Source organism: Denticeps clupeoides, chromosome 18, assembly GCF_900700375.1.
Source record: "Denticeps clupeoides chromosome 18, fDenClu1.1, whole genome shotgun sequence".
Lineage (NCBI taxonomy): Eukaryota > Metazoa > Chordata > Actinopteri > Clupeiformes > Denticipitidae > Denticeps > Denticeps clupeoides.
The window spans coordinates 10,418,264-10,436,157 of NC_041724.1; the positions used below are offsets into that span (position 1 = coordinate 10,418,264).

At 48.4% G+C, this 17,894-nt stretch overlaps 1 protein-coding gene across 1 annotated transcript in view; it reads left to right on the top strand.

Annotated features, from left to right (window-relative positions):
• Positions 1 to 17,894, top strand: part of LOC114768398 (neuronal acetylcholine receptor subunit alpha-7-like) — a 37,817-nt gene that overhangs the window by 15,527 nt on the left and 4,396 nt on the right. The window contains exons 4-7 of the mRNA XM_028960658.1: positions 698 to 807; positions 15,168 to 15,415; positions 15,590 to 15,784; positions 16,906 to 16,992. Of these exons, the coding sequence (XP_028816491.1) occupies positions 698 to 807; positions 15,168 to 15,415; positions 15,590 to 15,784; positions 16,906 to 16,992 (640 nt within the window). The remainder of the gene's footprint in view (positions 1 to 697; positions 808 to 15,167; positions 15,416 to 15,589; positions 15,785 to 16,905; positions 16,993 to 17,894) is intronic.

The following is a 17,894-nucleotide window of genomic DNA, read 5'->3' on the forward strand; positions in this document are numbered from 1 at the left end:
CACTAATCTCTCTTATCACAGAATAACAGCCTTTCTGGAAAATGTTATTACAGCACCCCCCTGAATAGGAATGTGATAAAAGAATTTTAGTGCAGGTCATACAGTATAAATTTAAAGGGGCCAAGAGAAAATGAGCAACACGTGAGACTAAAAGATCAGAATGAAACTTCTGATTCCCTTTTACACTGTGCTGCTTTTATAGGATCAACATGCCTGTTTTATGCGGATGTCTCAGTTTATTCGTAGTATTAGTATGAACTAATTTCTTTTTTTTTTGTGATCACTATAACAACCATTTTGTTTTTTTTGTGTATACAAGCCAATAAATACAGTGGCGGCCAATAGTGGTAGTGGTCGAGACGTCGCAATAGTGTGTAGCATGCAATCAATGAAATAAAACAAGAAAAAAATTCATACAAACAAAACATCAATCCATGTTGTCTCAACATGATGCTCCAAATGTGCACAAAAATGAGTGAACACAGTCAACACAGTTCAAACATGTTGAAACTATACTGCTATACTACTATACACAAATTTTTGCGTTCGCTTCAAATTCCTCCGGCTTGTTTTATTTCCAGGAATTTCGTTGTGTCTCAAAAGACAACTGAAATTTCATATCTTTCTGCCATGCATGTTAGAAATCTCAATATGTGAATGCATATATTTTGTGTGTGTGTGTGTGTTGACCTGCCAGTACTGGACTGACGTTTACCTCACCTGGAACCCAGAAAACTACCCGGGTGTGCAAAACCTGCGGTTTCCCTCCAGCCAAGTCTGGACACCTGACATTCTCCTCTATAACAGGTAAAAACCTTACATTTGTGTGACTGTAGCTGCCAACACATTACAGATATGTGCTGGTTTAAACACTTCACACTTGCTGAGACTTCAGGCATAAACATTATTTCTTGCTTTGCTGAACTGCTGCCCCACAGTTACATGATGCCCTATATATTATAGACCGATGTCTGGAAGGCAAGGGAATGTGTGTGTCTCTTGTGTGCTGGGGTGTGTGGGGTAAATGAACCCTTGGACCTTCACTCAGTAGCCCTGCAGGTGAAGTATGGGTAATGGCCCGAGGGAAAGGCCAATGAAGGGTCAGATGAAGGGTCACCGAGCTCCACTGAGAATATCTTGGGGAAGGCACTTGTCATTTGTCCGCTCAGGGCTTTAGTCTGAGTTTATGATACAAGAAATATGGAACAACTGCAACAAGGATATCAGAGATTAGAAAACAACTATAATTTATTTTTCCAATTGTCCCATGTTTTGGAAAGATGGTTTCTCTTTGCAGAGTAAGAGAGAACCAGTCGACCATCTGATCCACCATCTGATCCTTGGTGATCCTTTAAGACTGTGGCGTTTTTGCGTTCTGATCTGTATATAAGCAAATTTTATAAATTTTTTGGAGTCTAGGAGCAACATGACAGTTAATAGTATTACAAGTCTAATATGCACGGTAGGCAGTTTAGATGAGGAATGTGACTAGAAAGCTAAAAACTGTACTTCAATCAGGTAGTAGGCGCAGTAGACCTGTGGTGAAGAACACGGGAAGGTACTACAGTGTACGCACAGCTAAAGACTATACAGACCTTAAACATAGAGTCAATGCATTTCAGCACGATTAACAGGGCTTGCAAGTTAACAAGACACCCACTCATTTTGGTACACAAGCCTCTTTTCACAGACTCTTTGGCAAAGGCAAAGGAAGTCCGTTTTTTTTAGAAGCCAATTATTCAGCACCATCACCTAATACTGTAACGCCCTGAGAGAGAAGAGGCACAAACGTGTGCAGTGTAAGCTGATTAGACCTATATGAATGAAATGTAATTTGACATAACACGATGCGGTCCGTATAACATTTATAAAGTAGTCATTGATGCTGAACACAATATTTCATTCTCTGTTCTCTCCAAGTTTAAGATTCAGATCTTGCTTGCCCTGTCTGCTGTCTCCTCTACATGTCCTCTGTCAGTTATTGTCACAGTGTGTGTGTGTGTGTGTGTGTCCCTGGCAGTGTGTTAATAATGGAATTTCCTTCGCTTGCTGGTGGAGGTCAGGAGAAAAGCCGATGTCACTGCATCCATCAGGGGGATAGAACGACTGATCAAATGCCAATTGATTATTTGTGCCAACCACACACACATTAGATAGATACCAACATGAAAAGGATTAAGATCATGAATATGTTTTCATGAGTGTGAAAGTGCAAATTGGAGTCAGATCATCCATTAATCAAGCGTAGATTTTAAACAAAGAAATGCAGGCTTTGATTACATGGATTAAGCATGAAACGATCCTCATGTGATGCTCATGTGATACATCTCTTGATATGTGCAAATTTGTGCATTTGGAACTGAAATTCTGTGGCATATGAGAAGACAGATCTGGTAGTAGATGTTGGCAAGTTTTTTCTTCTGAGTGCTTTCTGCATGGCAAATGACAGGACAATGCCACCCAGTGCACATGTGCACATATAGCGCACACACACACACACACACACACACACACACACATTCAGAGCAAACCACACATTGTTAATGGAATAACACACATCAGTAACCAGGTTGCCAGTGGAGTGTGCAGCTAATCACATGCTGGTCTAACAATGAATAATAAAAGGGAAATTAGCTTATTAAAGAGCTTCTCAGTCTGCACTGTGCCTTTTATCAGTTATCATTACTGCACTGACTGAAATGAGAGTTTGATGGCACCATGAAATGTTTGTGACGCCCATTATTTCGACATAAATTCACAAAATATTCGTCCTCACAATTAACGGTTGCCCATTTAATTTAAGCCTTCTGTAATGTAACGTAGATATTCCACCCTCTTTCATGCTCAAACATATATCCAAAATATCCAACAGCAATCTATGATCTTAAATTATGTGTGAAGTCCCAAACCAAGGAAGTGAAAATCGCAGCAGATGGCCTGGGATAAAAATTATGACACGCATGCTTGTTTTTGCACTTTTTCTTCCTATAGCTACCCTTGCCGTGCTCCTTATATAAGTGTGTTATACAGTAACAAGATGACAAACATGCACATGCACTGCTCCATCCAGAAGTATTTCATTCTGAAAAAAGTTTCTCATTGGCACTTTTCAAAGTTTTGATCATGTTCTTTGTGAAAATGCTATAAATTGATGCTTTCGAACACAAACTGTGGTGATTTTCCATGTAGCAATTTCCTACTCTGTAAGAAATTGCCACTGCTGTACCCTCTCTGTCATGTCACATTGGTTTATTGAGGCACAAGAGCAAGGCATCTTTGAAAGTGGTGATTTTTTAATAAATGAAAGAGTAAATGACGCAATGGCCAAAAACACAGACCCTAATGTTTCCAGCCATGGTGTCATCCCAGTTGTTCTGGACAAGGCACGGGTGGGCCCAGGCAGCACCCCTTCTTTCTTCAGGAACGGAGGCGGGCCCGGGAATTCAAGCAACACCCCTTCTTGCACCTGTACCTGAGCTGAACTAAACCCAGAAACACGCAGGCCCTTTACCTGGTTGTTCTCTCTGGTGGACCCAAGAACTGAAAGTGAAAGTGAAGTGATTGTCACACGTGGTACACAGCAGCACAGCACACAGTGCACACAGTGAAATTTGTCCTCTGCATTTAACCCATCACCCTGAGTGTGCAGTGGGCAGCCATGACAGGGAGCAGTGTGTGGGGACGGTGCTTTGCTCAGTGGCACCTCAGTGGTACCTTGGCAGATTCGAACCAGCAACCTTCTGATTACGGGGCCGCTTCCTTAACCACTAGGCCACCACTGCCCCTCGCAGGCCCTGTCCCTGTGTGTCCTCTCAAGAGGACCGGTGAACTCGCCGGCTCTGTCCCTTTGTGTAATCTTGGGAGCTGGGTCTGAAACATTGCCTCCTAGGTGCTCCAGCCCCCTTGCCCCTCTGCCTTCCAGGCCCCACGGTTGGAGCCCCTAAACAACACTGTGCCCCCCCAACAAAAACATATGTGGGTTGAGCATGCCCCTCATCCAGGCTTTTAATACAGACATCCCGGAGACACATACACACATAGACAGAAAAAAGTGGGTCTTGTGTGTTTGTTCCTGGAATTCCCACTGGATCCTCTGGAGACAGGGTCAGGTGAGGTGGAGTCAGGACCCATGGGAGTAGAGCTGGCACTGGGTGCTGTGCCATGACTGTTCGACTGGAGCCATCTGGTTGATGTGGGGGTTTGCAGGGGGGCTGTAGTGGAGCTGGGGAGCGCTTGGGTAGTGGGGAGGTGAAAACGGGACCAAATTTGTAGAGGTTGTCTTTCCCAGCGGTCTCTGTCTTCCTCATGGCCACAAGGGTGACATGAGACAGAGCCGAGAAAGATAGACACTTACTTGCAGAGCTCCTGGCAAGTAAGTGCTGGCACTGGGGGGCGCACCAGCTGCATACCATCCAGCCTCCTTGACGCTGTCTTCCTTGCCTGCCTCCGCCTCCCTCAGCCATGGGTCTGGTTTTTCCAGAGTCTGCTCATGTGGAGTCCAGGGAAAATGTGCTCCTTCCCTGGACGTTGTCTTGACCGATGGGGATGTCAGCTGCAGCTTTCTTTGGGTCCTGCACTCTGTCATGCCACATCAGGTGATTGAGGTCCAAGAGCACGACTTGCAAATAGTAAACAGTGCAAAGGCCAAAAACACATACAAACAAAAACGTCACAGCAGCAGGACAGAGCAGGAACGATGCATTCACACTACTACTCACAATACAGGGGATTTTACTTGAAATAGTGCACAAACTTCAGGTCGTAACTTAAACATTCACATACAATGACCTGGCAAAGACTACACAATTGGACTGCATTTATGCACATACAAGCAGGTGCACACACTTCATCAGGCCAACAACACCCATCCAGAGTCAGGCCTTTACAGAAACCCAAGCCGTTATCACAGCATACAGGGTCAATGCAGGACACAGGGGTGTGGGCGTCGTGGGCGACAGGGTCCTAGTCACTCATTGTCACAGCCGTTGTCCCACCAGCAGGCCCACTGGAGGCGCCAGTGGTCTCAGTGACCCAGAAATGGAAATGAGCATATGGGACAGTGGCAGCCACTGGACTTATTGCGTTTGTTGTTCATTTTACTTTGGATTACGTTTTCTGGATTTGACTATTTTGCCCCTGACTATTGTTGAATGCCCCCTGAACTGCTTGCTTCCTCATGATTACATCGACCCATCACTCTGTCCCCAATTTTCTGATTGCCTCAGGCTTTGATACAACATCCGCCCCTATGAATGACCATCTCTCCCTGACTCCTCTCAGGTCTACTGTATACGCCTACACCACGGTAACCCAAGATTCCTCAGTCGTACCCGATTCACCAACTCCTGTTGCAGATCTGCACACTGCACCAAACCGTGCTTTGGTGCGCTCTCTCTCCCGGCATCGCTCTCCCTCTCCCTCTGTTCCTCTGCTGCTTTCCAAGCACCAACGCTCCATGCTTTTCAAGCCTCCTCCTGGTTCCCCAAGATTGCATTCATCCACTTCTGGACCCGAAGCCGCCTTCCTGACAGCCATTCATAACAGTCAGAAGCTGAGGTTGATTAGGACCCAGCACTCATGTGAATGGGTGGCACCTGGCTAGCCCTAAGCATCACACTCTCATGCTACAAAATTGGACCTCCCCATAATGGAACTCCCCATCTCTTAAATCACTATTGTTATGTAGATACTGGTTTCAATTTAGAACAAATGAGTGACCGTAACAGCCCAATAGTGAAAGTAAAGAGTTTTTCATTGCACACAGTGGCACACAGTGAAATGTGTCCTCTGCATTTAACCCATCAGTGACCAGTGGGCAGCCATGACAGGTGCCCAGGAGCAGTGTGTGGTACTCAAGGGGACCTCAGTGGCACCTTTGGCGGTTTGGAATTTGAACCCACAACCCTTTTATTTATGAGTCCACTTCCTTTACTGCTAGGCCACCACTGCCAGTGAGTTGCTTCTTTCAATAAGTGAAAATGTAAATATAAATGTCTGCATCTTTTTATGGAGTCATACACCAAGGCAGTGTGTCATCCAGAGATACATAAAAGACTTTTCTTTTTTCTCTAATCAGGACAAAGAAGTATTAGAGGAGCCAGTTGTATCACTATCACAGACAAGAGCAACATCTATGTGCAAATCCTGAATCTAAAACCACTCCAGTGTGTCCTATAGGAATATGGCATGTCTCTGGGTGTGTATGTGTGTGTGAGTGTGTGTCTGTTTAAGAGTGCATACGCCTTTGACCCAGCTGTGTGGTCAGGACTCTGGAGAGTGTGAAATTTGTTTGTGTGCGTTTGATGTGCAGGGTCACTCCCGCGTACCTCTTCCCCTTGGTCTGTTGCTATTTGTGTTGCTTTGGGATGTTTTTGGGAACATTTGCACAACTCTGATTATTAATGAACAATAATGAAAGGAGCAAACCTGTCAGGATTGCCTGCAGCTGGGCTCCACACCGGAACTCAATCCTGACGCCCCATAAATGCCGGAAGTTTCCGCCCGTTCGGGGTCGCTGGCATTTTCGTGAACTCGCTGCACGAACTTGACCTAGTTTTGTTTCATGCGTTTTGAGTTCTGGCAATCGCCACACGCCTACAGGTTTGTTTAAGTTCTTTATTTACGTTAAACTGTTTTCGGCCACCGCGCCATTGTTTCTTTGAGTTTATTGTTTGTTGTAATAAAACCCCCTTCCCAGCATGTCAGACCTCTGCGCTTCCTTCCCCCGTAAGTCCGTAGTCGTGACAGAATGCCAGCGACCCCCCCAAAAGCGCAGAGGTGGAAAGCGGAGGAGAAGAAACGCCGCGAAGGACGCAGCCCGGCGCGGCGAACGCGGACGCCAGGGGAGAGACGCGCCGCCCGTTCTGGTGGAGCGTTTTCTCCCCGAGAAGCCGTGGTACGCGGCGCCGCGTGATGACGTCACCCCCGGGAAACTCCGCGAAACCCGGAAGCGACAACGTCGGCGGGTGAGTGGGCGGAGCGAGGACGTTGGCGTCGGCAGCAGCGAGGAAGTGACGTGGGCAGCGAGCTCAGAAGATGCGACCCCCACGATCTTTGGCATGTCGAGCCAAGAACTCTGCGCTCTGCTGGCAAGGCTCCCTGTGGACTGGGACGACACGGACGACGACGAGAGCACAGGAGACGAGAGTTGGGCTCCGCCCATCGCACCAGTCTGCGATCGTCAACAGGTGCGTGGGGACCCACGTCACTTCCAGGGGGGTGAGAAGCGGCAACAACAACGGCGGCGTTCCTCCAGCGAGGAGGTGGGCAGCCTCCAGCCCGAATGGCCAGAGTACTGCCCATGGGAGCTTATCGCGCCATGGGTCCAGGATGTCCGCAGGGTGGACGACCCTTGGAGTCACCGGTGGGAGGACACGGATGACGAAAGCGATGATGACGTGGATTTTCGGTGGGCGGTCGGTGCCGGGATGGCTCCGCCCAGCGTGCGCGTCCGAGATCATCGCGGCGTCCGTGATGACCCATGTGACTTCCGGGGGTACGAGGTTGACACGGACGACGACCAGGATGACGCCGTTTGGGCAGTCGGTGCCGGGATGGCTCCGCCCATCGCGCCCATCCAGGAGCGTCACGAGGTCCGTGGAGACCCACGTCCCTCCCAGCAGTGTGAGGAAAGCTGGTGGAAGAGGGCGACGGGAGGTCGCCAGCCAGCAACTGCGCTGCCGGGACTGCCTCGCAGGGAATCCTCCATTCCTGCTCCAGTCGCCGACCCGCCTTCCCTCTGCCCGGACGTTCCCCAGCAAAATGGCAGCGCAGCACCAGCGTCCACACCTGCTGGAGAAGACGTCCACCCCCCTCCACACCACACACCTACCACCATCTCCAGCGACGTGCCCAGCCCCGTGTGGGACCGCCCAATTGTCCCGGGACCCTTCAGTGGGGCAGCAGACACAGACGAGATCACTACCATCCTCACGTGTCTGACTGGATCAGCATGGGGCTGGAGCACAACCCTCTGGCAGCAGGGAGAGACAGACAGCAGTTTTCGGGACTTCCAGCAGAGACTGAGGGCGGAGTTTGATCGGCCAGAGCCTGAGCCAGGGATCGAACTCTGCCCCTCCACCACATCCAGTGCCAGTCAGGATCCGGGGCAAGAAGACCCAGCACTGGTGGGCGACGAGAAGGTCGCTCCTCCCGAGATCCTGGCTGTGCCCCCTGAGGAGGTCCCGGAGAGCCCAGAGAGGGAGCCAGACGACCCTCTCTTCTGTCTGTCTCTGTGTGTGTGTGTCTGTGTGGCATATGTGTCCGTATGTCGCCCCCCACTTCCCCTCTTTGTGTCCACCAGATGGCGACCCAGCCGCGGAGCCGAACCCCAGGGAGGAGGTTCCTGACCCGAATGTGCTGGTCCAAGGCGAGGTGGACAAGCCCCAAGGTACCCCTAAGTCCAGCCGGGGGGGGGTGCTCCCCCAAAGAATTTTTTGGGGGGGTGCAGTTCGGGTTGGGGACTCCTCCTGAGGGGAGGGGAGGTGGGGAAGCGATGGAGCTGGGTCCTCCGGTAGCCAGTGAGGAGGGCGGGCCAGGCATGGGCCTGCGTCTGCCTCCAGAGGGGTGGAGCGCCATAGAGCCCCCGGGTAGGCATGAGGACCCAGCTGGAACAGGCAGGAAGAGGGCCTGCTTGTCCCAACGGACGCAGAAGGGGCTAGCCGGATGGTCTGGCAATGCCCCCCCCTTGGCACCAGGGCCGTGCAGCGAGAGGGGCTGCATAGTCCCAGAAGGCACCAGCCTGGGGTGCCTGGAACAGTCGCCGGAGGCTCTGGGACAATCTCCCTGCGCGGTGCAGGGGGTGACACAAGACGTGTCAGAGGGGACATGTGGAGACAGGGCCCACACGTACCCAGATGGATCGGCCCTGATTATTGTGTGCAGGTACGGGAGTCCGGGGCCGCCATGCGGGACCACGCCGGGGAGCCAGGCCGAGGGTCCGGGGCCGCCATGCGGGACCACGCCGGGGAGCCAGGCCGAGGGTCCGGGGCCGCCAAGCGGGACCACGCCGGGGAGCCAGGCCGAGGGTCCGGGGCCGCCAAGCGGGACCACGCCGGGGAGCCAGGCCGAGGGTCCGGGGCCGCCAAGCGGGACCACGCCGGGGAGCCAGGCCGAGGGTCCGGGGCCGCCACGCCTGACCACGCCGGGGAGCCAGCCCGAGGGTCCGGGGCCGCCACGCCTGACCACGCCGGGGAGCCAGCCCGAGGCACCGGGGCCGCCACGCCTGACCACGCCGGGGAGCCAGCCCGAGGCACCGGGGCCGCCACGCCTGACCACGCCGGGGAGCCAGCCCGAGGGACCGGGGCCGCCACGCCTGACCACGCCGGGGAGCCAGCCCGAGGGACCGGGGCCGCCACGCCTGACCACGCCGGGGAGCCAGCCCGAGGGACCGGGTCCTCCAAGGGGAGGATACAGCAGGGCAGGAGCCCTGTGGTTGCCGCCGTCCGCCCCGCCGCCTCCACTGATGGTACTGTTGGGGCTCCGAGGACGTAGCCCTTGGAGGGGGGGCTCTGTCAGGATTGCCTGCAGCTGGGCTCCACACCGGAACTCAATCCTGACGCCCCATAAATGCCGGAAGTTTCCGCCCGTTCGGGGTCGCTGGCATTTTCGTGAACTCGCTGCACGAACTTGACCTAGTTTTGTTTCATGCGTTTTGAGTTCTGGCAATCGCCACACGCCTACGGGTTTGTTTAAGTTCTTTATTTACGTTAAACTGTTTTCGGCCACCGCGCCATTGTTTCTTTGAGTTTATTGTTTGTTGTAATAAAACCCCCTTCCCAGCATGTCAGACCTCTGCGCTTCCTTCCCCCGTAAGTCCGTAGTCGTGACAAAACCACTGTCACGCTTGTCTGTCTTCAAATTCAGCTGGGACAAGAAGTCAAATATGCATGAAATATATACATTATATATAAATATATATTTTCCATTATATATATAAATATTTTCACATATACTATACAACAAACCAAACAATGTGAAATGATAAGAAGTAAACAAGGGCAAATTTGTCCTTCTGTCTATTTTCTTCCTCTTGTTATTAATTATACTTGGCCTGATGGAGAAACATATTTTTTCCATTTCCCCCGACCCTCATTCCGCTCTTCTCTGTATCCCTTCAGCTGTAAGTGCTGGCAGATATTTTCCAGATTTCCCCATGGATGCCTCTATATGGGGGCTGTGTTGAAAGGATATTTTGTGGTCCGTTCGTCTACAGGCTGGACTGAAATCAGTCTCTGATGCTGTGTTCCGTCACATTGCAATGCTACTGTTTTCACCCTTACAAGGGCTGGACCTTTTGCACAAGCTGGTCGGGATGTGGCTGACCTGTTGGAGATCCCTGCCTCTTCTCCATCTTCCTGTGTCCTCTGCTTTCATTAGCTGTAGCTGGTTGGCAACATATTTAAAAAAATGACCATATAATCATATATTTACTGTAGTATGATATCTTGTTGCATTTGGGGATGAGTCTGCAACATGTACAAGTGGGCATCTTTGACAATGTTCATGATTGCTGTAGCCTGAACTAGTCTTTAGTGGGAAGGTCACTGCAGATCAGTAGATCTTTTTAGGATGGCGATCATTGTCACTGAATTATGTAAATTTGTCACGGCCAACATACCACGCCTGACTGATTGTACTTTGTGACCACAACCTTTGCCTGTCCTTGACCTTGAGTTTTGCCTGCCCCTTTTGCTATGACGATCGCCTGACTGATTGTACTTTATGACGACAACCTTTGCTTGTCCTTGACCCTGAGTTTGCCTGCCGTTTTTGCTAATACGATATTCCATGTTACCCAACCTTCCTGCCACCCAAGACGTCCTGCCGTCCACCCTGCGCTCCCAAATGTCCTCAAACCAGCCGTCTTCCTCTTCTCCTCTGCCCTGGTCCACCCCAGCCTCATCCCCTTGCCTCCTTCCCCGCGGTTCCCCATGGAGCCAGAGCTCCCTCTCCACCAGGCTGCTCCACTCTCGTTCCCACTCACCTTCTGCCTCCCTCTCACAGACCAAGCGCCTCAGGTCCAGCTCATCCAGTGTCCTCTCCCCGTACAACGACTTGTCCCCCCACCCAAAGCTTGTCTGCAAGTGCGTCCACGAACTCACACGTTGACAAAATCATATGCTCTACCAGGTCTCAGCCCAACTCCACCCACACCGGCCAGGGGACATGGCCATTGACCTGCTCCTGGGCACAACACCACCCAGAGGACACCTATACATATTTTCCAAAAAAAGAACAACTCATCATAGAGCAGTTTGTGTCGGAGGCCCTGCAGGATGGGACAACCTTCCACCTCACCAGCTGTGGCAGTGTTCTTCTTTGTATCTAAGGGGGGTTAAGGCCCTGTGTTGACTACTGTGGTTTCAATATAATCACCATCTCAAACTGAACACCATTAGCACTCACTAACACTGCTCTGGTTGCCCTCTTGGGTGCAGCCTACCAAGCTGGTTCTGCGCTCAGCCTACAACCTTAACAACCTGGAAAACTGCATTCATCAGTTGGAGAAGTGTGCTTTCCACCAGTGCTCCAACACGTTCCTGGGTTTCACCATCTCATCCCAGGGTGTGGCCATGTAGCCGAAGAAGTTGAAGGCAGTGGCCCCTTTCCACAGCTGCAAAAGCTGCAAAGGTTTCTTGGGTGTACGAACTTCTATCGTCGCTTCATCCATGGCTACTGTGCGGTCTCTGCACCCCTCACTGCTCTCACAAAGACCACAGCCTGCACCTTTCACATGACCCCGGCCATCATCCAAACCTTCCAATCCCTTTCCCACATCTTCACATCAGCCCAAATCCTTCAACACCCTGATCCTACTTTCCCCTTCATCATAGAGGTGGACACGTCAGACGTGGGAGCTGGCGTCTAACTATTACAACGCGGTCATAACCAAAAATGCCATCCGTGCCCATACTTCTCACATCAATTCATGCTGTGGGGTACCATGAACAGCTGGCCATTAAGTGGTGGCACTGGTTGCAGAGCTCTTTCTGGTTTGGACCAACCACCAAACTCTCTTCATCCGGCAGACTAAACAGCTGAACCCCTAACAGGCACGGTGGGCCCTCTTCTTCGAGCAATTCAACTTCCACCTGAAGGTTGCTGGTTCGAATCCTGATCTGCCAAGGTACCACTGAGGTGCCACTGAGCAAAGCACCGTCCCCACACACTGCTCCCCGGGCGCCTGTCATGGCTGCCCACTGCTCACTCAGGGTGATGCTTAAATGCAGAGGACAAATTTCACTGTGTGCACTGTGTGCTGTGACAATCACTTTCACGTAACATCAGATGAGTGTTTTAAATACTGTGCTTGTGCAGTCTATTTTTCTTACTGGAGTATGTCAATGCCTGTGGGGTGTGTGACCAAGCCAAGTTGTGCCTATGTGTCCTGTGTTCCTTCCTGCCATGCCAATCGCCGTTGCTCTGTGACAAGCGTGTCTCCATGTTGATTTTCTAGTTTTAAACAGCTTTCTAGTTTTATTACATATAGGCATATGATTTCCTCTGATTTAATCCTGTTGTGGCTGTCACCTCTGGCACGTTCATTACATTCCGGCATTATGAAAGACAGTGGAATTGAAAACTTATTCATCACTGCCCTGCTTTCAGTGGTTGCGGCTGTCTGGCTGATATCGGAACGCTCTAAGGAGCACAAGTTTTCTAGCATTATAACGGAGGCTGAATTATTCATGAAGTCACAGGCGCTCGCAAACACACCCAGAAAACCCATATTCTGCTGTACTCTGATAGGTGAAATGGCACACTGAATTAATGTCTATGGGAAAATGGAGGTAAATATCAATTTAACCTTAATGGCCTGCCTCAGATGCAGGAGGCAGGGGGTGAAAGATGTTTCTGTTTCATGTTAGGTGCATTGGTAACCCTGACATAGTCACTGTAGCCAAATGTAAGTCATGGTCACAGTTGGCCAAATCTAGTAATTTAGAGCATGACCAGGCAAAGTTCTTTTTTTAGACTTGCTAACAGAGTCGCTTGTTTGAGTTCAGATATGGTTTTGGGTAAAATTCTGGTCTGGTTGTCAACACCAAACACTTAAATATGACCAGCCTGGCAAAGAGATATAGACCAAAAGATCCTCAAAACCTAAAAACATCATGTCGAGAGCCAAAGAAATTCAGGAACAAATGAGAAAGAAAGCAATTGAGATCTATTAATCTGGCAAAGGTTTATAAAGCTATTTCAAATGATGAATGACCTCCTACCCAGGAGTGGCCGGCCAACCAAATTACCACAAGAGTTCTGGTCAGTGCTCATGACTCCACCATAAGAAAGAGACTGGGCAAAAATAGCCTGCATAGCACAGTGCAAACCACTGCTGAATTTTGACAGAAAGCATTTTGATGATCCCCAAATTTGGGGGAAAATACTGCACTGATGAATCCTAAGTTACCTCTGCCCCATTACATTTGGTGTAAAAAAGAATATCTTACCAACAGTAAAATATGGTGGTGTTAGTGTGATATTCTGCTTCAGAACCTGGAAGACTGGCTGTGATAAATGGAACTGCTGTCTACCAAAAAATCCTGAAGGAGAATGTCTGGCCATCTTTTGGTGACCTTAAGCTGAAATGAACCAAAACACATCGGCCAAGCTCTGATTGGCTGAAGAAAAACAGAAAGGAGTGGCCTACTCAAAGTCCTGACCAGAATCCTACTGATATGCTGCTGTGGCATGACCTTACAAAGGTGGTTCCTGCTCGAAAACCCTCCAATGTGGCTGAACTACAACAATTCTGCAAAGATGCAAGTTATTGCAAGTTATCGCAAATGCTTGATTGCAGTTGTTGCTAATAAGGGTGACCCAACCAGTTATTAGGTTTAGGGGGCAATCACTTTGTCACACAGGGCCATGTAGGTTTGGAATTTTTCCATTAATAATAAAATCTGCATTTGGTGTTTACTTGACTTGTCTTTAACTAATATTTAATATTAATATTAGATTTTCTGAAACATTTAAATGTGATAAACATTTCAAGATGGAAAAAAGGTAAGAAATCAGAGCAGCTACAACAACTTTTTCACACCACTGTACTTGACAAACTTAGTATTACTAAGTGCTGCTGTTGTCGGGTATCCTTTCCAAAATTAGGTAATGTGTACCTATAAATTATGAAAATTAAAACTTAAACCTGCCAAGAAATGTGTCTTTTTTTAAAAGTGTATCATGTGCTTGTGGATGTGTTTGTGTTCATAGTGTGTGTGCATGTATCTGGAATTGGAAATGGGGACATTAAGAGGTAAAGCAGACATTTCAGAGGATGAAAAATGATCCTTCCTAGGCAGTACATCATCTTGAGTGTATTGAAAATGTACTTAAATAAATAATGCAGCCAAATAATGTGAGTTACGTAATCTTAATTATTTAACCATGAAGTCCTTTACTTTCATTAATACATAAATGCAGACAAAAAAAACTTCAAAGAAACCCCATTAAAACGGAGAGAGTAAAGGGAGACACAGAATGTCAGATCGAGAAGACGATGAAAAACGCAGCATGCATGGTGTCGGGGTCGTAACTTGCGCCAGGGAGTGTGTTAGCGTGCAAATTGGTGTTACCCTTGTTTAAAGGGTAAGTGATTCATGCAATGAGCAGCGCTGCTGCTGTCTTTTTGCATGTTTATCTGTGCACCTGGCCAAATGGGTGAAGTCAATGCTGCCGGGCAGCGCTGTGCAGGAGTGTGTGAATCTGTGTGTGTGCGCGTGTGTGCGTGCTGACTTTCATGCTCACGATCCAGAGGGGATGGTTTTGACGGCCCGAGCTGAGGCAGCAGACTCGACCCACCCATCCATCCCATCCCTGAGATGTTCACATGCAGCCCTGACAAGCTCCGTCTCCAGCCCGAATTATACTCCATACACAACAAACGCTGTTACCAACCCAGACAATCACCCCGGTCCCAGCACAAAACACACAGACAAACCTAAAACAGACACTAAACCAAACCAGGGAGAACAAAAAAAATCCAGCCAAGCCTACACACATTGCAAAAAACGGAGGCTGACTTTCCTGCACTAACGCACTTAGTGGAGGCTAATTGTGCTTAAATTCATTATAATCCCCGGTACCTGATCTTAATTTCTGCCAGGTGTTCAGATGTCATTTGATGTGCTGGTAAAGATGTCTTTTTTGCAATTTTGGCCCTCCAGTGCAGATGAACGTTTTGACGCCACGTTCCACACCAACGTCCTGGTGAACGCGTCTGGCTACTGTCAATACATCCCCCCTGGCATCCTGAAGAGCACCTGCTACATCGATGTGCGCTGGTTCCCATTCGATGTGCAGAAGTGCGACCTCAAGTTTGGGTCCTGGACGCACAATGGCTGGCTGCTGGACCTTCAGATGCTTGCCGTCGATACGTCCACCTACATACCAAACGGGGAGTGGGACCTTGTGGGTAAGACTCACACACACAACGTACCAGTCAAGGGTTGAGATTCTTCCGGAGCGTGTCTAGTAATGGAGATGTTGAGAAGGTCAGATTTTAGAAACCAATGGCTTGTGTGCTAGAGGCTTTGTGACACTTTGGTGACAATTTTGCGATGTGTGTGTTTTTTTTTTTCAATTGCAGGCGTGCCCGCCAAGCGTAATGAGCTGTATTACGAGTGCTGCAAGGAGCCGTACCCTGACGTGACATTCACAGTGACCATGCGCAGGCGAACCCTGTACTACGGCCTGAACCTCCTCATCCCCTGCGTTCTGATCTCCGGCCTGGCCCTGCTGGTCTTCCTGCTTCCTGCCGACTCGGGAGAGAAGATCTCACTTGGTGATCTCACCCAAATATCTGTCCTTAGTCTAGAGCTTAGTGTCCATGAAACTTAAAGAAAGTTAGGAAGGTTGAAGTTGGCATCTTTTAATCACCAAAAAAAACAAACTTTAAAAGAAATTTTGCTATTAAATAACTCATACGAGGATAGAACATTAGGAAAGCATTCTTGGAAGTCATTCGATCTGGACAAGCCACTTTAAGATGGAACTACTCGCACAGCAAAATTAGACTAGTTTTGCCGCATTAGCATACCAATTCAAAGAAAAACAAAAAACAGAAACAAATTGTAACATAAAAGATTTCTGCAATTAAATTAAAAGCGATGGGCTCAAGCTACATAGTGGACACTACATGACATTTATTTTAATTAATGTTATGAACCATTCTGATATATTGTTCTTAATGAAGCAATTATGGCTCGGAATTGCTCCTTGATCGAAATATACAGGCCAATTAGAACACTGACATTAGATATGAAAAGGAATAGTCCCATTTTAAACATCTCCCAACATTTTGATGCTTCTGGCTGATTTCTATATGAAAAGCCTGACCAAATGTGTTAGGCTGCATCTGATTCAGACATGGTCTCTTTGGCTCAAAGTCCGTATGTATCATCAGAGTCGGATCAGGCGGATTTTGCTTTTGATGTGTCTCAAAATGTCAGATCTCTAGGCTTCAGCGCACTGCTGAAAGCTAACTTAGACTCGCTGCTTCTGGTCTTAAGAAAACACCCATACGCTCTTGTAATGTATTAAATGAAGGAAATAATAAATGCTTTACTTCACCTTTACCGTTTATTAGCGTGTATTTAATAAGTGAGCAGCGATGTTATTTGGATGCATTTTATTGCGGTACATTTTCTACAAACTAACAATTATTGTTATCTCAAGTAGATTATCTTCTCCAGCCTGGCAGGGTTGGGGATCCTGTCAGTTTACCTGCAGATCTGCTGTCTGCAGCCTGTCTCTGAGACAAAACCTGTCCCTTTTTTTTTTTTGTGCGCTATCGCTTTCTGCACTCGCTCCCGCCTCCTCCGGGGAGCTAAACTGTGTCAGCTTTAGGTTTGGATTAAAACCCATATCACATCTCAGATCGGCCGCTCTCCCCCTCTTTTTCAGGTATAACAGTCCTGCTGTCTCTGACGGTGTTCATGCTGCTGGTTGCTGAGATCATGCCGGCCACTTCAGACTCTGTGCCTCTCATTGGTGGGTTTCTCCTAGCGTTGTCTGTCTCGTGGTTTTTGCGCACTGTAGTATCATATCTTAAGTAAAGAATTTTTTTTTTTTTTACAAACTGTAAAGATTTAAGTGCAATGAGATCAGCCTCTTAGCACGATTAGTCAGCACGGTTCTGAATATGGAGATGTGTGTATGACGGACTGCTTGAACCCAGAGGGTGTTAATGGTTGAGAATAATTCAAGATCATTAAGCAGTAAACTGACATTTATGAGTCAGATCGAAGGGAGAAGAGCTAGGCTGCCAACCTTGGACAGTGGGAGACATCACATCTCCCTACACATGCACGCACCATGTGCTAAAAACTGATATCCAAACTGATATCAAATAAGCCTGATTTTTGTTTGTCAGTCCAAATTCAAAATTGACCTGTCAACACTGGTCCAACACTGGTCACTGTCTCATTGATTGAAAATAATTGAATGACTGATAACATCGTAATGTTGTAGCATGTCCTAACACACTCGCCTACTAACCAGTCACAGGTTCAAACCCCACTTACTACCATTGTGTCCATGAGTGTCTCCGGGGGGACTGTCCCTGTAACTACTGATTTTTAGTTGCTCTGGATAAAGGTGTATGCTAAATGGCATTAACATACAACACAGAAATAATATACTTTACGATCTAGTCTGGCGATGAACACCATATGTGAACAAATGGATTAAAGAATTATACTGGCAATAAATCTGGCATGAGGCCTTTTGTGTGATCACGATAGCATGAGATTGATGCTGACAGCCTGAGTCTTTCACCAGACGCGTGAGAGTTGGCAATCCTGGGCGTGTTAGGCCAGAGCTGCTTTGTATTTCTGTCTGTCTTAATGTCTCTAGTGCATTTTATGGAGCCATTTGTCTCACTAAATATTTGC